At 33.1% G+C, this 24311-nt stretch overlaps 2 protein-coding genes and 1 long non-coding RNA gene across 3 annotated transcripts; 2 read left to right on the top strand and 1 right to left on the bottom strand.

Moving 5' to 3' along the window:
• The first annotated feature begins 11111 nt into the window (after nucleotides 1-11111).
• LOC140962530 (vesicle-associated membrane protein 724) lies at nucleotides 11112-13854 on the top strand. Its single transcript, XM_073421482.1, has 5 exons — nucleotides 11112-11485; nucleotides 12664-12805; nucleotides 12891-13011; nucleotides 13315-13377; nucleotides 13474-13854. The coding sequence occupies exons 1-5, from the start codon at nucleotides 11296-11298 to the stop codon at nucleotides 13621-13623; spliced, it is 666 nt and encodes a 221-aa protein (XP_073277583.1). The 5' UTR covers nucleotides 11112-11295; the 3' UTR covers nucleotides 13624-13854.
• LOC140962539 (uncharacterized) lies at nucleotides 11791-12810 on the bottom strand. Its single transcript, XR_012172572.1, has 2 exons — nucleotides 12613-12810; nucleotides 11791-12579 (listed from the first exon to the last, which is right to left on the bottom strand). It is a non-coding gene; the product is annotated as an uncharacterized lncRNA (long non-coding RNA).
• A 5905-nt stretch (nucleotides 13855-19759) lies between the features above and the next one.
• On the top strand, nucleotides 19760-22216 carry LOC140962544 (zinc finger BED domain-containing protein RICESLEEPER 2-like). The gene is made up of 4 exons (XM_073421500.1): nucleotides 19760-20475; nucleotides 20573-21843; nucleotides 21932-21981; nucleotides 22062-22216. The coding sequence occupies exons 1-2, from the start codon at nucleotides 19760-19762 to the stop codon at nucleotides 21666-21668; spliced, it is 1812 nt and encodes a 603-aa protein (XP_073277601.1). The 3' UTR covers nucleotides 21669-21843; nucleotides 21932-21981; nucleotides 22062-22216.
• The last annotated feature ends 2095 nt before the right edge of the window (nucleotides 22217-24311 follow it).

The raw sequence follows: 24311 nt of genomic DNA on the forward strand, positions 1-24311 counted from the left end.
TCCCAGATCTGAAGTCAGTTCGTCGATTGGATAAACCGATAAGTCGCACGATCGAAAAGAAAATCAAAAACTCTGTTTTCTCTCACCTCTCTCGTTCCTCTGTTTTCTTTCTGAAGAAATGAAACTTACGATTCTCGTGAGTTTCATTTATAATTTTTTATTATATTAATAATAATATAATATAATATATACTATTTAACATTTTAACTTCGGTATATCTCTTCGGATCAGTCAAACGATCAAATTCTCCAAAACTCAAAACATAAAATTTCTATATCTTTGAGTTTTCTACGGTATATCCAAAAATCAGTTGGACTTCATATGGAAAAGATATGGCATTAATTACCATTTTGTCTTTAAAATTAATTCATTATTTTTCAACTTATTTACTAAAATGCCATCAAAATAAATTGAATATTTTTCAACTTATTTATCAAAATGTCATCAAAGTTATTTTATTCTCGGGGTCTCACATTTCTCCCCAACTTAAAAGATTTCGTCGTCGAACTCTCAAACATCTCTATATACATAACATTGGCAAACATATAATTATATGTCACCAGTTATAGTACATATCAAAACTAAAATCAGTACATGGATCATCATACATTGAATACAATGGAACATGTGGAATAGAATCGAACAAGTGCGGATATGATTCTCGCATCTTGCTTTCCAATTCCCACGTTGACTCCTTCACACCATGTCGTGTCCATTGTACTCGAACCAACGGAATCGATTTGTTGCGCAATATCTTCTCCTTTCGATCCATAATACGAACAGGTTGCTCAACATAAGAAAGAGATGGATCGAGTTCAACCTCATCAGGTGCAAGTACATGTGATGGATCTGGTTCATACTTTTTCAACATAGAAATATGAAATACATCGTGAATGACAGATAATGCTGGTGGCAATGCCAGTCGATAAGCAAGATCCCCAACTCTATCAATAATCTCGTATGGACCAACATATCGAGGAGATAACTTCCCTCGCATGCCAAATCGAACGGTACCTCTAAAGGGAGATATTTTCAAAAACACTTTATCACCTTTCTGGAATTCCAAGGGTCGTCTTCGTTTATTCGCATAACTCGTTTGACGATCCTGAGCAGCTTTCATCCGCTGTCAAATCAACTGAACCTTATCATTCATTTCCTGTATCATTTCAGGTCCAGTCAATTGTCTTTCACCAATTTCATCCCAGAATAACGGTGACCTACATCGTCTCCCGTATAAGGCTTCAAACGGTGCCATACCAATGCTCGTTTGAAAGCTATTATTATAAGAAAATTCCACCAATGGTAAAGCATCTTGTCATCCAATTCTGAAATCCATCACAATCGCACGTAACATATCTTCTAACGTCTGAATCGTACGCTCAGTTTGGCCATCAGTTTGAGGATGATAAGCAGTACTCATAGCCAAACGCGTACCCATCGCTTCCTGAAAACTACCCCAGAATTTAGAAGAAAACCTGAGATCACGATCAGATACAATTGAGACTGGCACACCATGCAGTCTCACAATATTCTCAATGTATAAACGGGTCATTCTCTTATAAGGATAAGTCCGCTCATACGGAATGAAATGTGCAGATTTCGAAAGCCGATCGATAATAACCCAAATAGCATCGCAGCCCTTGGGCGAACGATGTAAATGAGTCACAGAGTCCATAGAAATATGTTCCCAATTCCACTTTGAGATTTCAAGACTATGGAGTAATCCTCCAGGTTTCATTCTCTCGGCTTTCACTTGCTGGCAGACAAGACATTTTGAAATAAATTCAGTAATGTCCTTCTTCATACGTTTCCACCAGAATTGAGGTCTCAACGTCAAATACATCGATCTCCAGGGTGAATACTGTATTTGCTACAATGTGCTTCACGAAGAAGGGTAGATTTCAAATCAGTATTATCAGGAACTACCAGCCGACCATTAAGTAGTAAAGAACCATCAGACATAATCTGAAATCCAGAATGATGTCCTGCAGATACAAGTTCTTTAGACTTCTGGATTTGAGCATCACTTCGTTGGGCCTTTCGTACTTTCGTTATCAAGTTCGGCTCAATTTGCAATGCTGATACAGTGACAGAATTTCAATTCGAGTGAAAAGTCCAACCAGAAGTACATATATCCTCATGTACCTTGGCGACACTGACAGAAGCTAACACAGAATCATGCACCTTACGACTAAGGGCATCCGCAGTAACATTCACTGATCCAGGATGATATTGAATCTCATAATCAAAATCTTTCAGGAGATCCATCCACTTGCGTTGCCTCATGTTCAAATCCGATTGAGAAAAGAGATATTTCAGACTCTTGTGATCTGAATAAATAACAAACTTTTCTCTATACAAATAATGGCGCCAAATCTTCAGAGCAAATACAATGGCGCCAATTCAAGATCATGAACAGGATAACGTGTTTCATGAGATATCAATTGACGAGACGCATAAGCAATCACTTTGCCATGTTGCATCAAAACACAGCCCAAACCTTTACCAGACGCATCTGTACACACTACAAATCCTCCGGTACCTGAGGGAATAGTAAGCACAGGTGCGGTGGTCAATCTCGTCTTCAATTCAAGAAAACTAGCTTCACATTCATCTGACCAAATGAATCGTTGATTCTTCTGTTTCAGTTGAGTAATAGGTTTAGCTATTTTCGAAAATCCTTCAATAAAACGACGATAATAACCAGCCAAACCCATGAAGCTACGGATCTCAGGAACATTCGTAGGTCTCGGCCAATTCAACACAGCTTCGACCTTAGCAGGATCAACAGATATGCCCTGTCTCGAAATGACGTGGCCTAAAAATACCACTTTATCCATACAGAATTCGCATTTGGACAATTTAGCATATAAATGTCCATTATGAAGAGTTTGGAGTACCAGTCTCAAATGTTCAGCATGCTCCTTCTTCGATTTCGAATATACAAGAATATCATCGATAAATACAATAACGAATCGGTCAAGATAATCATGAAAGACACGATTCATTAAATTCATAAAGACATCAGGAGCATTCGTGAGACCGAAAGCATAACCAAGAATTCATAGTGGCCATACCTGGTACGAAAAGCAGTTTTAGGCACATCTTCTTCTCGAACACGTACTTGATGAGACCCAGAACGAAGATCAATCTTCGAGTATACAGAAGTACCCTGAAGCTGATCAAAGAGATCATCAATACGAGGAAGTTGGTACTTATTTTTCACAGTAGCCCGATTCAGTTGCCTATAATCAATACACATTCGCATAGTACCATCTTTCTTTCGAACAAATAAAACTGGAGCTCCCCAAGGTGATACACTCGGTCAAATATATCTCTTATCGAGAAGATCCTGTAATTGTTCTTTCAATTCTTTCAATTCCAATGGTGCCATGCGATAAGGAGCTTTAGAAATAGGTGCAGTCCCCGGCACAAGATCAATACTAAACTCAACTTCTCGATGAGGAGGAAAATCAGGAATCTCTTCGGGAAATACATCCGGGAATTCTTTCGCAACAGGAATATCAGATAAAGATGGCTCTTTTTTTTATATATTAACAGCGTAGATAAGATAACCTTCATCTCCGCTAGTCAAAAGTCGAGACATTTCCAAAGAGGATACCAATGGAATTTTGGCTTGGGAACCCTTGCCATAAAAATTCCACTTGGGTCCATCAATAGGTCGAAATCGAACCACTCCATGAAAACAGTCAACAGTAGCTCGATTTGTTGTCAAAATATCCATGCCAACAATACAATTAAAGTCGTACATTGGGAGGACAATCAAATTCAGAAACAGCACATTGTCCTCGTATATCAATACAAAATTATGCACAACTTGCTCAGACAGAATAATCTTTCCTGCTGGCGTGGCTATCGACAATGTATCATACAACGGAGTACACATAATATCATGCGATGCAACAAATGCATGAGATATGAATGAATGGGATGCTCCTGTATCAAATAAAACACGTGCAGGATAATCGCAAAGCATCCAAATACCTGCAACCACACCACCAGGAGCTTCTTTCGTCTGATCCTCGGTCATAGCATACACTCGAACTTGATGAGGGACTTGGGCACTCTGACCACCCGGTCCTCGATATCGTGGAACATTCGACTGCTGAAAAGAGGGAACAGGAACAGCAGGTCTCATCATACTGGGGACACCTCTAAATTCTGGCTGGGGTTGACACGAAGTCGTACCCCTATTCGGACATACACGAAAGAAATGACCTTCCTGTCCACAATGATAACAAGTACCAAACATACCTCGACACTGCTCGATAGTATGTTTGCCTCCACAGTAACTACAATAAGGAGCAATCACGGGACTCTCTCTCTGGGATCCACTGAAACTCGAAGAAGAAGAAGAAACAGTGGAACCAGTCTTCTTAAACTTCCTACCTCTCATACGCAAGGTAGGCTGCTGAGCTGTCACTGGAGGTGGAGGAGTGTACTGAGGACCTCCTCGTTTTAGCCCAGCTTCAGCTGCCTTTGCTCGTTCAACTGCCTCTGTGTAGCTGGTAGGCAAACCAGAAACAACAAAAGTATATATCGCAGGATGTAAGTCGTTCACAAACCTGTTATATTTTGCCTTTGCATTCGCAGCTACGTGAGGTGCATACTTCAACAAAGTCGAAAATTTCGAAGCATATTCTGCAACAGTCATCGTTCCGTGCTGCAGACTATTGAATTCATTTTCCTGAGCAGTATAATAAGAAGGAGGGAAATACTGCTCCAAAATCTGGGCCTTGAAGACATTCCATGTGACTTCAATCCCGGCCTCTTTCGGTCCAATCTCAGCGGCTTCCCACCAAGATTTTGCTCGGTCTTTCAGTTGGTAGAGAGCAAGTTTCATTCGTCGAGCCTTAGAGTATTCAACAATATTAAACAGATGCTCGATATCCTTCAACCAAGCCTCCGCTCTTTCTGCACTCTCAGTGCCAAAGAACCTCAGTGGTTTCAGATCCTGGAATCGAGCCATTACTACATCCATGAACAACCCTTCGAATTGTCCAACCATTCTTTCAGTACTGCTACTCGCAGTTTCGTTTGTGGGATCCATCTACAAATCAAATGATGAATATCACAAATCAATATCACTTCCATAATATCACCATCTCATATCATCTATCTCATCAGATACTTACTCAAATCAAATCAAGTAGGAGCAAGTAATACAAATAATTCAAACACATGTGCACAATTCATTTGTGTCTATTCAAGTGTACACAAGACTCAATCGAGCATTCCCAGCTATGCTCTGATACCACTCCGTGTAGGGCTCTTAACTCCTAATCGTTATTACAATGCAATTTGATTAGGGTTAATTAATTACAGCGGAAAACGAGTTTAAAATTTCTTTACAATGAGCCCAAAATATAATTTGAATACTAAAAATAGTATTTCATCTCACATCATAAAATCTGCCCACACATAATCAAAACAACTCATACAACAATAAATCATATCCTCGGGACATGCCCCGGTATATAGATACATATATATACTGGGAAAACATAAACCTCAGCTCAAACTGTGACTACCTCCAGAAAGTACCATCTCCGGTCTCCTGATATCCTGGAGTACCTGTCATTGTCCACATACAAAGACAACAACAGCCCCATCTGGGGTGAGCAAAGCTCAGTCTGAAGCAACCACAATATATACCACAGATATCTAAACAATGATATATGATATGCAATGCATGTATGTCGTGGAGGTATCAGGTCAAATGCCCATCCACTTAGCACATGTCAGAGTCAATCGAATCGCTATCAAATCAATGCTCGAGCTGGCACACAGGCCTCAATCAGGGATAATCGTATGATAGCGTCGACAAAGCGCCATCAAATCCCAAATCTCAATCAATCATCGGGGCCACAAATGACTATGCTTTAAGGGTCATGTAATACCAAACATAGCATTGTGTTCACAAACCCCATAATCAAATCAAATCTTATCAGGGTATCCAAGGATCATAGCTCAACGTGCATGTTATGTATGCCATATCAATTCAACAAATAAGGCACATAGACATGTATCTCAATCAAATCAATCAAACATATATCATATAATACAGATACCTGTCGTATGTTATCCGGTCGCAACATACCTCAATTCTTCGTTCCAGTCGATGTAGCTTTAAGATTTTAGTATAGAAACTCTATCTACATCAATAACACATTCATTTCAATCAATAATTTCATTCAAATACAATAATATAAGTTTCAAATATCCTTTGAAACTTCAAAAATTCATATCAAATTCAACTCATAGCATAATTCAATTCCGACTTCAAAACTTAGTTTCTTGTCAGGTATTCTACCGCATATATAACCGACAAATAATTCTTCAATTTCAGTCCACGATTTAAAATTTCTTAATTATAATAAATTAGGAATAATTCAAAATAACGCCACTATAATCATCTCTTCTTCGTTTAAATCATACACTATTCAACAATTTTCAGTTTCTGTATGATTTAACAATTTATCGGATTTATTCCAAAAATCGACGAATTTCAAACATCACCAAAAATATAAAATTTATACCTCAAATCAAAGACCTCGTGTCAACGATCCCAGATCTGAATTCAGTTCGTCGATTGGATAAACTGATAAGTCGAACGATCAAAAAAAAAATCAAAAACCCTGTTTTCTCTCATCTCTCTCGTTCCTCTGCTTTCTTTCTGAAGAAATGAAACTTACGATTATCGTGAGGTTCATTTATAATTTTTTATTGATTTTTTATTATATTATATTAATAATAATATAATATAATATATACTATTTAACATTTTAACTTCGGTATATCTCTTCGGATCAGTCAAACGATCAAATTCTCCAAAACTCAAAACATGAAATTTCTATATCTTTGAGTTTTCTACAGTATATCCAAATCTCAAATCATTTGGACTTCATATGGAAAAGATATGGCACTAATTACCATTTTGTCCTTAAAATTAATTCATTATTTTTCAACTTATTTGCGAAAATGTCATTAAAATAAATTGAATATTTTTCAACTTATTTACCAAAATGCCATCAAAACTATTTTATTCTCGGGGTCTCACAGTTTTAGTCAAATGGTACATGTTTCACCCTTTAAGTACTCAATTCGATTATTTGGTTTTCTAAAAAATATACATTGAGTAGTTGATGTGGCTATCAATAACAAGATGATACCTAGATTGATATAAAAAATATTCGATGATTTGGTGTTCAAAATATATATATATATTGAGTGGTTGATGAGATGATACCTATATTGATATAAAAGTACAAAGTTTCGGTCAAATGGTACTTGTTTTGTCCTTTACTAGTCAATTCGATTATTTGGTGTTCTAAAAAAATATACATTGAGTGATTATGTGGAATTTATTTTCCAATAACAAGATGAAATCTAGATTGATATAAAAGGTAGTTAATTTGGTCAGATGATACCTGTTTTGTCCCTTCAGTACTCAATTCAATTATTTGATATTCTAAAAATATATAAATTAAGTTGTTGATGTAACATCATTTGTCAATAACAAGATGATACATACATACACACACACATATATATTGATTGATGCGACATTATTTACCAATAACAAGATGATAACTAGATTGACATATATAAATTCAGTTTTAGCCTAATGGTATTTTCCCCTTAAGTATTCAATTCAATTTTTTGGTATATATATATATATATATACCAATAACAAGATGATACCTATATATATAGATATAAAAAATATTTAATTTTAGTCAAAAGATACATATTTTGCACTTAAGACTCAATTCGATTATTTTTTTGTTCTTAAAAAATATACGTTGATTGGTTGATATAACATTATTTGTCAATAACAAGATGATGCATAAATTGATATAAAAGTACTTAGTTTTAGTCAGATGATACTTGTTTTTCCCCTCAAGTTCTCAATTTGATTCTTTATATACTAAAACAACTTCTGCTCAGTACTAAACACCTTTATTTTCAGCCTTATATCGTGATTTTTGTTAGTCAAGTGTCAACAATTGGAGGTTGAATATGATAAAGAATTCCCATAAGGTAGAAGTCAAGAATTGGAAGTCGGTTAGCTGACACTTAGCTAGCTGACCGTTGGAACAAGAGTGTATTATGTATAAGAGTGTTCTTTTGGATTCAAGTGGTTTTAAGAAGAATTGATTTACATACCTCTCCATGCTATCTACAAGGATAGAGGAAACATGAAGAGGGGTGCCAAGAGAATCAACATCGCTTTCATCAATAGAGATACAAGAGTGTTCTTTTGGAATTCATAGAAGAAGAACAAGAGTGTATTATGTATTGAGTGTTGCGTGTTCGTGTATTTTCTATCTCGTTATGTGTTCTGGATTCTATTCAATTCTTAATGAGATTACTTCTCGTGGATGTAGATCATATTAGATCGAACCACGTAAACCGTGTGTCTTCTACATTCTATTATTTGGTTGTGTCCATATAATTCTGATCGGTTAGTTGTGATTCATTTTGTTTCCATACTCTGAAACTTTGATTTCTTGATTGTTATAATTAATCGTGAAAGGATAAGAGAGATCATATCTGACAATTTTATATAGGTTAGGCTACAAAAAATCCGACATGATCTTTGCGCACGAGAAACAGACCACGAAATGAAATGTGAAACAAACAAACAAAAAAGATAAAAGCACGGCCCATACAATACTGTTCCAACAAAATTATTTCAAACAAAAAAAATATCATCACACCAAAAATATTGTTCCACAAGTCTTAATAACTAGACAAGAATTTAGAAAAATAACATAATTATTTCTTAATATCATTGTTTTTTGTGCAACCATTGTCTCGCTGATTCTCATTTTTCTCTCTTAATTGCTCATCTCTATTAACTTTCCTTCATGTCGTACGTCACTAGTGGTCGGGTGTGGGGGAACCGATCGATTGTTCTGTCTGGGGCGATCAAATGGTTTTGGTCAGAGGGGGGGAACTAATGGCATTGGTCGAGGGGATTATTAATGCCATCTCCCCGGATCTCCCTGTTTTTGAAAAACTGGCACGTAAATATTATCAATTCACAGCATTTTCCTCCAATCTATTCACGCCACTAATTATATTCTCCCTCAGTTCTTTTCTCTAGCTCGATTAACAAAAGGAAAATGTAAGTATAGAAAACTTTTAGTTTTTTATGTTAAACTTAAAGAATTTAAAGCTCAATATTTTTACTTTAAAATTATATAAAATTTGCATTCCATAGTAAAACGTTTACACTGATACTTACATTTCTCGCTTCTATTTTTCTTATTTTTGTGGTAAAATCTTAATCTAATATTAAAATATTATAAGAAATTTATATTAAGCAAATTATAAATGATACAAAACTTATTCTAAACATTTGTAAATACGACAGGGACATGAAAACATAAATTTCTTTATATATTCGAATTATGTAGTTTGTTTATGTATTTTTTCTATTTCCATTTTGGACACTAATTAAGCTTATATTTTTCTCATTTGTTTTTTTTTTTTTTTGAGCATATCACAAAAAATAACGATATAATTACTTTTCATAAACAAAAGGTGATAGACATCATTACGGCACCATTTATCCAAGGCAAAAGTGATAAACATGTAGTCTGAAAGTTCTTATATTAAATCAATTAATTCATAAAATAATTTTCTCAAAAATTAAAGATAAAAAGAAAAAGAAATAAATCATACCTTAGATTGAAGGAAGAAAATGTCTTGAAGTGATGATGTCAGTGAAGTTGTGCTTACCAAAAATTATAAGCAAAAAAGGAAGCGTGAATGACATTTTGAACTCGAGTTTTAGCAGAAACTCGATCGATCGACAAAACATGCTTAACGGCGAGTTAGTTTCAAATTTGTAAAGGTATGTAATCTTTTCTTTGTATGTTTTGATATTTAACAAATTTGTTGTATCGTGTGTGTATGTATGCCCAAATGGAACTGGTATATACAAAAATTTAGAATCTCGTTGTTGTCATTTTGTTTCTTTTCATTTTCTGTTTTTAGCTCATCTTATGAACAAAATACAAATGAAATAAGGGGTTACTTCACTTCTTGCTTTCTTTGCACTGATACCTACTTTTTAATGATTACACGTTGTATAGTTAAAAGGAAAAAAAAAAAAAAACAAGATAATAAAAACAATGTCAAATCAAAATCATATCGAACCTCCAACTGGAAATTATGTTACATTTTCAAACTCGCTTAGATGTCATCATTGAACATTCTTAATTTTTTTTAAAAAAAATTGAAAAATACATAAACAAAAATGAAATTCTAACCACACAAAGATAATCAAAATTATATATATAAAAAATATAACCAAAATTATGGACTAATCGAATCAACACCTCTTGTAAAAAACAAAAAATACCCAATAAAAAATTAATATAAATTTAAACATCTTATTTTTAAAAATCAGACATAAACTCTCTGTCATAAAGAAATCTGTGTGAGCTTTTATTACATAAAATCATGATATCTATGGTCTTTCATTAGCATATTTATATTCTCCACTTTTTGTTTGATTTTTGGCTAAAAACGAAATATGTTTGATTTTTTTAAAAATGAAAGCTATATCAGTTTACTAATACTTTTTAGTAGATTTTTTATGTCTTTGAGACTTTTCACATGTGGGTTGGAATAATTAATCCCCAAAATTACAATTTTATTTTTTAAAAAAATGTCTAGACTTTGAATTAGATATTTGGAGTTATAAATTTATTTGGTTAGTACTGTGAGACTTATAATATTTAATAAGAAACAAATAGTTATCATTTTCCTTATTTGACATTGACAAAACTATTATTCATTGATCCTTTCCTCACTCAATAATTCATTCCAACTTGTACCTACCTTCAATACAAAGCAAAATTCAATATATGATATAATATCAATCCCACTAACAATTGAGTTATTTTGACTCGTCTTTACACAAGTATTTTTAAAGGTTCTTTTTCTTCATCAAATCTTGAAATTCTGAAGAAGTTTCAATCAATAACGATTCAAACTCCAGATTTTAATAATTACCGTTATTATTTTTGAATTAAAGTTTCCAATTTCAGAACATATGGTTGAACCAACTTGGCCATGGTGGTCAAAGCTAAATTTTCAATTTTTTAATAAATAGATTTGACTGGAGTCTTCAACTGTCGATTAAAAAAATCAAGAAAAGCTCAGGCGTCGAAGCTCGGATTTCTCTTGTCCAAATTCCCAGAGATTCCAATTTCTTCTGCCGCAATATACTTGGAGAGTAAGCACCTCGAGTTCAAGATGGGACATGAATCGTTTATATACAGCTTCGTGGCACGTGGCACGATGGTATTGGCTGAATACACCGAGTTCACCGGGAACTTCCCGGCGATTGCGGCTCAGTGCTTGCAGAAATTACCGTCTTCAAACAACAAGTTCACCTACAAATGTGATCACCATATTTTCAACTTTTTAGTTGAAGATGGCTACGGTAAGTCCTCGATCCTTCTCATTTTGTTTTACTTTGCCAGATTTTTTATGTTTTTGGTTGATAAATCAATTGGATTGATGACTAATCTGAAATGGGTTTTTCTTTGATCTGAGATTTTGAGTTCAAGTTGGAGTCTTTGGTTGTTTATTAGGTATACTCGGCTACTTTTCCTGAAAGAAGCATTTTTCATAGTTGAAAAGGGGAGGAGTTTACATTTTCAATGTTTTTTTTCTCCTTTTTGGATGGTTGAGAATGGATCCTGAATGTATATCGTCTTGAGTTGTTTCAGGCTTTTTTAAAAAAAAAAAAAATAATTCCTATAATAGAATCAGAAGACGGATATACTTCTTATCTTTTCCTGATGGTTAAACTCTCGTGTTCATTTGTTAGTTGCCAAAGAAACTGATTTTATCTAGTACTTGTGTCGATTATAGAGTTGTTTCGTTGTTTTAGTTGAACTATGTACAAATTCTTAGCCTATTATGTTTAAAAGTTTCAGACAGAAAGATCGTGCAGTTAAGTGACTTGGTGTGTATGAGTTGATTTTGTGAGAAAAGCATATAGAGTTTTCGTTTTTTCATAAACCTAGTGGTACATTTGGGACCCAAATGCCTGTTAAATGAGGAAACTTTCCTTTTCCTTCTCAAACGTAATCCAGTTGTAGATTTATCTGGGTTGTAAAAAGAAACTGCTTGTTCTCTGATTGTGTTGGCTTCATACAAGCTCATCAGATTGTTGCAACAACGAACTTTGTTACCCTTTTGAAGATCACAATTATTTGCTAAAACTTTCGAGATTACTCCAAATTATCTACGCTTGGTTCTTATTTAACTTGGTTTGTGCTCATTCAGATTTCAGAATCAAGCATGTCTTATAGCAAGCCAATTCTATAGCTTTACTGAATTTAGTTGAGCTTGATCAAAGAGTTCTGATGTACAAGCCTAACAGTGAACATTTTTGCAATCAGCGACTTCCATCACTGCCTCTTTTTCACAATTGCCGCAGTTTATGTTTCTTGTTTAACACTTTGTTGTCGAAATGAAAGAAATCTAATTGGTCTGCTTTGATAGTTGACTTGCTAACAACCTGGTCTGCTTTGATAGTTGACTTGCTAACAATCTTGGTACCAAATCATGCAGCTTATAGTGTTCTTAGTTTTTAAAACATTTTTGATTCAGCTTATTGTGTTGTTGCAAAAGAATCTGTTGGAAAGCAGATATCAATTGCATTTCTTGAACGTATAAAAGCTGATTTCAAGAAAAGGTATGGTGGTGGCAAAGCAGATACAGCAGTCGCAAAAAGTCTCAACAAAGAATTTGGGTATGCTCCCTCAAATGATTTGTTAGTTTTATGCTCAGTTGAATTGTAACAACTGCCCAAAACCTGGAAAGTTTGTGAAATGCAGGCCAATCATGAAAGAACATATGCAATATATAATTGACCATGCTGACGAGATCGAGAAGCTTTTAAAAGTTAAGGCCCAAGTCTCAGAAGTCAAAAGTATTATGCTGGAGAATATAGACAAGGTACGTGGAGTGAACTGGAGAAATATTTATGCTTACCACTTTTTTATTGGTGTTTCAGATTATACTTGCTGTGTTGCACCGTTTCATTTCTATGAACGGCAATTTCAGTGGACTGATACAACATGAAACCATTTCTTTTAAAGCTTTTTTTACGTATGTGTGATTCATGCAAGGTGCTCAATAAAGGATGTGAATATTTGTGATTACAAAGCTACAAATGTACCATAAATTTACTTCTTTGTTTGTGAGTTCTAATTTAATAACCTTAGTTTTTCCTTATTATTTGATCCAATGCATCTTTAGACCATTGAGAGAGGAGAAAACTTAACCATCCTTAATAACAAGGCTGAAGACCTGCGTGATTCGGTATGTTGAATGATTGGCATTTTCTGTGCAGTATGTCTTGGGATCACACAGTGCTTACTTACATATTCTCTGGGACATGTTCATTTTGTGATTTAGGCCCGAGAATTCAAGAACAAAGGAGCACAAATACGACGAAAAATGTGGTATCAGAATATGAAAATAAAGATCGTCGTGCTTGGAATTGTTCTACTCTTGGTACTGATCATCTGGCTTTCTGTTTGCCATGGTTTCAACTGCACCAACTAGAACATCAAAGTTGTTTCGAGTTACAACCGATATTATCCCAATCTAAAATTTCAGAGAATATGATAATGTCCCAAGAATCTTTGGCTTGGGTTTTAATTTTTGAGGAAAACTTGTTATGTAATCTTGCAATGGATTTTGTTAGATGTAATGCGTAAGTTTTTTAGATGTGTACAAGAAATAATAGAACGTTTGATATTTTTTTTAATTTATATCAGTTTGAGCTCATCGATCCGGTTTTATCTTATTTTGCCTAATTTTCATAGTTAGCTCAACTGATTAAAAAAAACTAAAACTGAAAGCAAAATAAAAGATAGATGCAATTTTAACATGGATCGGTCCAACCAAACTATATTTATAGGTTCATATCCACATATCAAGCAAATTCACTAAATCTCATATGTTACACTCATACAAGGACTTATTCAAATTAAACTATCTATTTTCTAATGACGTCTGTATGTCGAATACTTTCAATAGACTTCACTTGATCAACACCGCTCATATTCAATATCAGCCAACTCGAACACTCTTCAATAACATGCTGAATGTTATTTCCTGAGAACGTCACTTTCCTCTTCCGATGAATAAATCATCAATAAGTAAATGCTCGTGCACCACCAGCAATAGAAAAGCTCTCAAAACATAATAATAAAGTGTCGTTGTTTGAATCTTGTCTAAGTAGTTGTCGCAACACAGAATGCAATACGAAATGAACATATTCATTTTGGGTCATTAATTTCATATCCAACCAACTAACCAGACAAGCTCACAACATAAAATATGTCATATACAAAAAATATCACTCTCTGCCAAGAACTCGTATTCTTTTCCCGAAATATGTCTGAATGAATATTAGTGTATAAAAAGCAACAACCAACAAATCAACTCTAAAAGAGTTGACATTAAAATTTCATCGGCATCCCTCAACCACACATGACCACTATCAACAATCTTCAAAATTAATGAACACTCTTTTATATAGAAGACCTCGTCATATCCATGATAGACATTATATTTCAAAATAATGTTATTAATATATTTTCGTCACATATTCAAACAAATATTTTATTCATTATCTCTTTATCTTCAAAATCTTCAAATCAATATTTTAATTTTCTTGACAAGATAATGAAATCGCCTTGGTCCAACCAAGAAAGACATGGGAATTTTAGAGTGTGCCATCTCAAAGCGAGATTGGGCTTATATATGTGATAGTCTGTCCGACTTTTGATAGGTCGGAAGACAATATCAATAATTGAAATTTCTGAATTTTGACAGTAAACTAAGTTCGAAAGTACTTTGGCTCCCAAAAGATTTCTAGCAACTAGACGAGAAGAGGCATCTTACTTCATTTCTAATCTAAATTTAACACGTTCACACGAAAAGCTGAAGAAAAGAAGACTTTCGCTAAAACAAGTTATTCTTTATCTAAAAAATATAACCAACCAAAAATCATATGTAACACAATACAATAAATTCCAAAATTGAATGATTAGATTAACTAATGAGTCTAATTTTTATTTTACACAAAACACAAATTTTGAAATGATAAATACATGTTAAATTTTTATATGAAATGTGATTTTATTAATTGTGTGTGTAATATAGGAATATTTAGATTTGGACTGCATATTAAAAAATCCAATAAAAGTTACGAAAGCAAATCCAAAAACTCATTACTATAGTTGTAGATATAATAAAACTTCTATAAATTAATACTTATTAATTAATTATTTTTCTAATATGATATCTTTTATTGGTCTTGACTTGAGCCAATGTACTAAATTAATAATTACGATAAATTAATAATATAACAAATTTTCGAAAAAATTATATAAAACTATGGTCTTTTTAATATCAAAACTAATAATTTTCTAAAAGCACATATACTACTAGAAAAATTTAGTAAAATTATGAAAATATTATTGTTGGTTTTCATGTTTGTCTTCTCATTAAATTTAATTATATTATTATCTTTGTTTATACTATGAATTTTATTTCGATACAATTAATATTATTTAATTATAAAAAATTATCACCTAATTATTTTTATAAACATATAAGTATATGAAATTTTTTATGTATTAATTCAATGAGTGTAATAGACGCGATGGTGAAACACAATAACTTTTTATGTAATTAACTTTATATTTTTTTGAATAAAAAAACTCTTTAATATAAAGATCATCAATTAACTGATACCTTTATAAATTAATAAAATATTATGATCATATTAATTTATATATGTTTTAGTGGGAGTATATATAATAAACTTTATTATTTAGTTAGTTTTGAAGCAAAAACCGTAGATCGAGAATCTAGAGGTTATTTCGTTATTAAAAAACAAACTGAAATATGATACTTCAGCATCTCAACAAAACAATGGGATAATACTCGAGTTTTTCATCTTTGTTCTACCAACTTTCTTAAGGACATCTTCGATTTGTTGTGGTGTATAATACAATGGATTATCATAAATATTTATCGTCTTTTGGATTTTTTTTTAAGATCTCTCGAGAGTTTAGAGGAATTCGAGACTATTTCTAAGAATTTACTATTTTGAATCATATTTTACCTTATATTTTGTTCTTAATTGTTCCTTTGTTAGATATCCTTATTTTAAATATTCCAAAATATTAGAATAAATCTTTGAAAATAATAAATCTCAAATATATGTTCGGATCTATAATTTGAAAAATATCTCATCTTTATAAAAATAAGTTACAAACTAATGATAATATAATATGTCAAAAATATTCAACTTATACTTTGATACTGTTGAAAATTAATATTTTAATATTGAATGTTGAATATTTGAATGTTGAAAATTAGGTAAAATTAGGTGTTGAATATTGAAATTTGTGTGTGATGATGAAGGTAATGATGTAATTTATTTTTGGATTATTTGTAAAGATTTTCTATATATAGATCTCTCATTTGTGAAGAAAATCACAATTGAGTTGAGAGAAAAATATTATAAAGTGTGTAGTGTGATAATTTTGAGAGTTTGAGATTTTTACTTTTTACCGTAAATTTTTACTTTTTCACAACACGTTATCAGCACGAAGCTCTAAAAGTCCTCCATATTTTTCCAAGCTCCAAAACAGAAGAAAAATGTAACAAAAGTAATAATATTTATTTTATTGTTTATTTATTTATTGTTTATATATTTAATATATAATGTTATTATAAATAATAAAAATAAAATTTTCAAAAAACTTGTTATAAATCCTAGGAGGATGTTAAAACGACATCCCACACTCCCGGTAAGGGATACGATAAGTATAAAAGCCTATAAGATTTTTAAACAAAATATCTTATGACATTTCATTATAATATTGTGATATGATATACATAATTATTTAAAACATTACTAATATTATATACACCATATTATTACCATAAAATTATACAAATATATATATTTATTTTCTTGTACACCAAGGGTCATAAACGGTAACAAAACGGCTAGTTTTTGCTCTATAAATATGATTTCACAAACACATTCAATCACTCCAACTTTCTCTTCTTCTCTAAAATTATTCTTCATCAAATTTTTGAAGAAAAAAGAAGATGGCTTTCAGAAAGTTATTTTTAATTACTTTGGTTATCATACTCACGAGTCTTGTATTTATCGGAGAATATCCTCCTCGTGTGTTTTCTTTATTTTTACGAATGCTTGTACTTGTTGTGTATCCATTAATTTGTATTGAAATATTCATTAACAAATAAAATGCATCATAATTCTTTTTAGTACCACCATGGCTAACTTGGCAAAGCTCGAATTCATTGCTCTTGATATTACGGGAAAAAATTATATGCCATGGACTCTCGATGTAGAAATGCATCTTGAGTCATTAGGTCTAAATGAGACCATAAAAGAAAATGGCATATGCACATCACAAGAAAAGACAAGTGCCATGATATTTTTGCGTCGACATCTCGACGAGGGATTAAAATGTGAATATCTGATTGAAAAAGATCCCATGGCTTTGTGGAAGGGATTAAAAGAAAGATTCGAACATATAAGAGAAGTTATACTTCCGACCGCCCGGGATGAATGGAATACGTTGAGATTCCAAGATTTTAAGAAAGTCAGTGATTACAACTCGGCGATGTATCGAATAATCTCGCAACTGAAATTTTGTGGGCATGATATTACTGAATTGGAAATGCTTGAAAAAACATTTTCCACTTTTCACGCATCGAATATAACTCTACAACAACAATATAGAGTGCGTGGATTTTCGAGATATTCTGAACTAATCGCATGTCCCTTTGTGGCGGAAAAGGATAATGAGCTTTTAATGAGAAATCATCAGGCATGACCCACTGGTTCAACGACATTTCCTGAAGTAAATATCGTAAGCAAAAATGAATTTAAACCTGGAAACCAAAATCAAAGTTATAGACAAGATTTTGGTCGAGGACAAAATCGAGGTCGTGGTCGTGGACGTGAAAGTGGTCGTGGTCGTGGTCGTGGACGCGGCCGTGGTTTTGAAAATAATCGAGATAGTTATTTCTATAACTCATCTCAAAAGAGCGTCCCAAACCATCCACCGAAAAGACATCAAGAGAATATGAGTGTTAATGAGAATCACTCAAAAAGATTTGAAAGTTCTTGTTTCAGATGTGGTACTCCAGGACATTGGTCCCGTATTTGTCGAGCCCCTGAGCACCTTTGTAAATTTTATAAAGAATCAATAAAGGGGAAAGAAAAGGAGACCAACTTTACTGAACACAGTGAACCTTTGAGTGGTTCAACTCATTTTGATGCTGGAGATTTTCTGATTGATTTCTCAGATAATGATCAATTTGCTGGTGGAATAAATATGTAAAATATTTTATTTTTTTCATGTACTCGTATGATAATGTTTTGTAGTGTATTTTATTGTCAGTAATTTTATTTCATTGCATATTTTTTTGAAGTTCAAATATGAAAAATGCTATGAACCAAGCTGAAGTTTGCATACCTGATAGTGGTACAATGCACACTTAGGGAAGGCAACTTTCCCCGCGGGTTCGGATCCCCGCGGGAAAAACCCAAAACGGGACAGTTTCGGGGGAGAGCTATCGGGTTCGGTTTCGATTTCGGGGATTTTAAAAATCCCCGAACCCGCCTCGATAATAATAATAATAATAAAATATAAATATAAATATACGAAATAAAAAAATATATTTAACATAACCCCTCAATTCCCATTCTTGATTCTCCAATTCTGCCATTCACGCTCACGGCTCACAATTCCCATTCTTGAATCTTGATTCTCCCATTCTGCCATTCACGACTTCCACTCTCGACTTTCAAGGTACTATCAACACTCCAAGTCTCCAAATCTTCACCAACACTCCAAGTCTGTAGTAGATTTTTATTTTCTTGAAAATATGCTGGCTACTTGAAATCTTTGTGCTTGAATGTGGCTTCTTGTCTACGATTCAGCATTTTGAAAATTAATAATTCTGCCTATCACATGCTATTATGGTTTATTTCAATTATTTTCTATGTTAGTTGTTTGCGTAGCATTTTTTATTTACCACAAATTACTTGAATGTGGTTGAGAGTACAAACTTCTTTTATTATTATTATTATTATTGAAAAAGAGAGCTAAAAAATACAGGCAAAGATTTTGTTGATGTTTACCACAAATTACTTGAATGTGGTTGAGAGTTCAAAATAGTGAAAGCTGATTTTTGATATTATCGTTTGGTTAACATAATTAGGAAAAACAAATTAATCCTCCTTGCTAAAAAGTTGTTAAAACTAATCTTTTACTATATTATCATTTTATTCAAAAATTTATTTTTAGTAAATTTGTATTTTATCAATACAAATATTCATTCTCTGTTTACATTTTTCTTTCTTTCTTTGTTTTTGTTTTTTTTTTAAATTCATATTCTTTTTAATGGATTTGATTTTCGTGGGAGGAAATTGTTTCTGTATTCAGAATCTTTTTTGCTTGAGTGTTGCAAAATTATAATGCTTTTTATGATAACCAATTTGACATATGATGATGGTATAATTGAGGTGAAATAATTTTTTAAACATGAATTTGTTTCCGTTAGTGATGGCATTTCTATAGTATCCTTCATCCCATAATTATCCACCTCTTATGCAAATTATTTGATATCATTTCAGATGGAATCTAACGATAAAGAGGTTGAGACTGCTGCAACTGTGGGAGGTCAAGCACTTGAATCGAAAAATGAGAGTGTTTCGATCGAGGAAAATGAAATACCTCAAAATGAGAATTTAGATGCTGAAATTATGGGAGCAGATGGTGGAAATAAAAGAAAATTTAGATCTCCTGCATGGGATCATTTTGAGAGGAAGCTAATTGGAGGAAAATGGAAAGCGATATGCAATGATTGTAAGAAGTCTTTAGGTGGTGAAAGTAAGAATGGTACCAGACATTTACTTGACCACATAAAAACATGTTTGCACAAAAAACAGAAGACTATAAAACAATCTCTATTGCACCCAACAAAATCCAATGACGAGACAACGATGCTTGGGACATACCATTTCAACCAAGACCACGGGAGGGAAGAGCTTGCGAATATGATTATATTGCATGAGTATCCGCTATCTATGGTTGATCATATGGGCTTTAGAAGGTACTCTTATACCTTACAACCGTTATTTAAAGTTGTTTCCCGCAACACAGTTAAGAACGATATCATGAAGATATTTGAGCAAGAAAGAGATAAAACAATGAAATTATTGGATTCAAATGCTAGTCGGATTGCATTGACTATTGATATGTGGACGTCAAATAATCAAAAAAGAGGATTCATGGCAATCACTTCACACTTCATCGATGCTTCATGGAAACTACAAAGTCGGCTTCTAAGGTAAATTTTTTCTTCTCTCTTAAAATTTGCACTTTTATTTACCGTTAATAATATTACTATCGTTGTTTAAATTTATTATATTTCTTTTTTTTACTAGGTTTATATATGTGCCGTGTCCACATACTGCTGGGGTGCTTGCAAATTCCCTTGTTGATTGCCTCTTGGATTGGAATTTGGATCGTAAGTTATATACTTTAACTATTGATAATTGCACAACTAATGATGTTATGATTGAGCTTATTCTAGATAAGCTTCCTCCGAGTTCACTTATTTTAGAAGGTAAATTATTTCACATGCGGTGTTGTGCCCATATTTTGAATTTGATTGTGAGGGATGGACTACAATTAATCAGTGGTAGTATTGAAACAATTCGATATAGTATTGGATTTTGGACAGAAACACCGAAAAGAGATGAAAAATTTATTGAAACAGCTCGACAGTTGAAGGTTCCAAGCACTAAAATATTGGAACTTGATTGCAAAACACGTTGGAACTCTACATATTTAATGCTTAACACTGCATTGGAATATAAAGATGTGTTTGCTCGTTTGAAACACCGTGAGAGTTTGTATAAAAGAGTTCCCACAGAAGATGATTGGTCAAAAGTGAGAGAGTTTTCTTCTAAATTGGAGATTTTTTATGATGCCACAGAGTTGCTTTCGGGGACCAAGTATCCCACTATAAATATTTTCTTCTCAACTATTTGTGATATTAAGTTGGCAATTGATGATTGGCTTCTTTTGGATGATAATGTGGCGAATACAATGGCAACAAATATGAAATTAAAGTTTGAAAAGTATTGGGAGATGATGAATTGTTTATTAGCAATTGGGAGCATTTTAGATCCGAGGTACAAGATGAAGACAATTCAATTTTATTATCATCTTGTTTATGGTGATATGTCTTCATTTGAGATTGAAAAAATAAAGAAAAAGTTGTATGAAATTGTTGAAGAGTACAAGAAGAAATCCAAACAATCTCAGGAAGTGAAAGATTCACGATCTTCATATTTAAGGCCTCCACTTCCTAAGCGTGGTAGTTATGCTGATAAATTTGAGATGTTCATGGATTCCAATACTAATACTGAACTTGAGAAGTCGGAGTTGGATTATTATTTAAAAGAGTCTTTGTTGCCAAGAAATACAAGTTACTTTGATATCTTATGTTGGTGGAAGACGAATGGGATCAAATAGCCCATTTTGCATGATATTGCAAAGGATGTGTTGGCCATTCATGTGACGACTGTTGCTTCTGAATCAACATTCAGTACTAGTGGGAGAGTTTTAAGTGCTCATCGTAATCGACTTCATCCTAAAACTGTGGAGGCTTTGATGTGTGCTCGAGATTGGTTATGGAGTGAAACTCGAGGTATTAAATAGTTTCAAAACAAATTGTTTATGATATTTTATTTATATTTTTATTTTATAATATTTTCTAATTTTTTTTGTCTTATTAGATTCTATAGCTTCGAAGGATCAAAAGTTTGACAACGATTCTGATATAGAGGTAAGTAATAAGTTGATTTTTTATTGTATTAAAGTGCTTTAAATTTATATATTTTTTCTCTATGTCTTATTATTTTTTAGGAGCCGGAGTCATGCACTAACAGTAACACTGATTATAGCATGGAGTGATGTGATGTGATATATCGGAGAAGAAAGTAATCTGAAGATGCTAACGAGTTTGATCTTTTATATTTATTGGAACTATGAAATTTTTTTTTTGAGAATATTGAACTGTGGATTATTAATGTTATGTATGTCATTAAATTTTTGTATCAATACTTTTCAAGTCAAATTAAAAAAATTTGTGTCAATTCAATAAAGACTTAAAATTTCATTAAAAAAAAAAATTCAAGCGGGGACGGGGACGGGGATCTTCCCCGATTGGTAGAATCGGGGATGGGGGCGGGGATATAAATCGGGGGGTCCCCGCCCCCGCCCCGGCCCATTGCCATCCCTACACACACTATCCTCCGAGATAAAAGATATTTCTTGGAATTAAAACCAACAAAAACAATGGTGAATACAATATCAGGTCCTGTAGACTTGATTAAAGGATGTGGTAAAGCACAATTTTTGTTACCTAATGGTACAAAATTTTTGATCAATGATGCTTTGTATTCACCACAATCGAAAAGAAATTTGTTGAGTTTTAATGATATATATTCCCATGGGTATGATAATCAAACAATGAATGAAGGGAATGAGAAATATATGTGTCTTACCACATATAAATCAGGAAAGAAATATGTGATTGAAAAAATACTAATGCTCCCTACTGGATTGCATTATACACATATAAGTTCCATTGAATCAAACATGGTAGTTGATAATTCTTCAATATTAACCAATTGGCATGATCGATTAGGACATCCTGGTTCAACAATGATGCGAAGAATTATAGAAAATACACATGGTCATCCGTTGAAAGACCAGAAGATCTTTCAGAATAATAAGTTTCAATGTAAAGCATGTTCTCTTGGAAAACTTATTATAAGACCATCACCAGCCAAAATCCAAACTGAATCACCAATGTTTCTTGAACGTATTCAGGGTGATATTTGTGGACCAATCCATCCACCATGTGGACCATTCAGATACTTTATGGTATTGATTGATGCCTCCAGCAGATGGTCACATGTATGTTTATTGTCAACTCGAAATGTTGCATTTGCAAGATTACTTGCTCAAATAATAAAATTGAGGAATCAATTTCCCGATTATACAATCAAGAAAATTAGACTTGATAATGCTGGTGAATTTACTTCCCAGACTTTCAATGATTATTGTATGTCTATGGGAATCATTGTTGAGCATCCTGTTGCTCATGTACATACTCAAAATGGATTGGCTGAATCATTGATTAAACGTCTGCAAATGATTGCTAGACCAATGATTATGAAAACAAAGCTCCCTATTTCTATATGGGGACATGCAATTTTACATGCTGCTTCATTAATTCGCATCAGACCAAGTGCATATCATAAATACTCCCCATTGCAGCTTGCATTTGGTAAAGAACCAGACATTTCTCATCTGAGAATTTTTGGATGTATGGTGTATGTGCCTATTGCACCACCTCAACGAAAGAAAATGGGACCTCAAAGAAAGATTGGAATTTATATTGGTTATGATAGTCCATCGATCATTCGATATCTTGAACCACAGACAGGCGACGTGTTCACAGCACGTTTTGCTGATTGTCATTTTAATGAGGAAATCTTCCCAATGTTAGGGGGAGAACAGAAACATACCGAAAAAGAAATTACATGGTATGTATCATCATTGTTACATCTGGATCCAAGAACAAAACAATGTGAAAAAGATGTACAGCAAATTGTGCACTTGCAAAGAATAGCAAATCAAATACCAGATGCATTTGCAGACACAAAAGGGGTAACTAAATCATATATACATGCTGCAAATGCCCCTGCTCGAATTGAAATTCCGAAGAAACAAATTGAAGATAGTCATGATGTCATTAAACGCCTGAAGCGTGGAAGGCCAGTTGGTTCCAAGGATAAAAATCCTCGAAAAAGAAAATTCATAGAGAAACACAATGATCACAAAATAGAGAATGATGTTCCTGAAGAAACACATAATGATCACAAAATAGAGAATGATGTTCCTGAAGAAACACATGATGATGAAAATGTTTTGTCAGAACCACAAACTGACGAGAATCATGAAATCTCTATCAATTATATTAATACTGGAAAAATATGGAACCGAAAAGATATAGAAGAAATTGATGATATATTTTCTTATAATGTGGCAATCGACATCATAAATGATAATGAAGATCATGAACCAAAATCTTTTGGTGAATGTAAA

This window comes from Primulina huaijiensis, chromosome 2, assembly GCF_012295235.1.
Source record: "Primulina huaijiensis isolate GDHJ02 chromosome 2, ASM1229523v2, whole genome shotgun sequence".
NCBI classification, from domain to species: domain Eukaryota; kingdom Viridiplantae; phylum Streptophyta; class Magnoliopsida; order Lamiales; family Gesneriaceae; genus Primulina; species Primulina huaijiensis.

Excerpts from the sequence above, each read along its gene's own strand:
- LOC140962530 (XM_073421482.1), top strand. The coding sequence starts at position 11,296 with ATGGGACATGAATCGTTTATATACAGCTTCGTGGCACGTGGCACGATG. Across the intron at positions 12,806-12,890 it reads AGTCTCAACAAAGAATTTGG|GCCAATCATGAAAGAACATA; the intron begins GTATGCTCCCTC and ends TGTGAAATGCAG. Across the intron at positions 13,378-13,473 it reads CTGAAGACCTGCGTGATTCG|GCCCGAGAATTCAAGAACAA; the intron begins GTATGTTGAATG and ends TTTGTGATTTAG.
- LOC140962544 (XM_073421500.1), top strand. The coding sequence starts at position 19,760 with ATGGAATCTAACGATAAAGAGGTTGAGACTGCTGCAACTGTGGGAGGT. Across the intron at positions 20,476-20,572 it reads CTACAAAGTCGGCTTCTAAG|GTTTATATATGTGCCGTGTC; the intron begins GTAAATTTTTTC and ends TTTTTTTACTAG.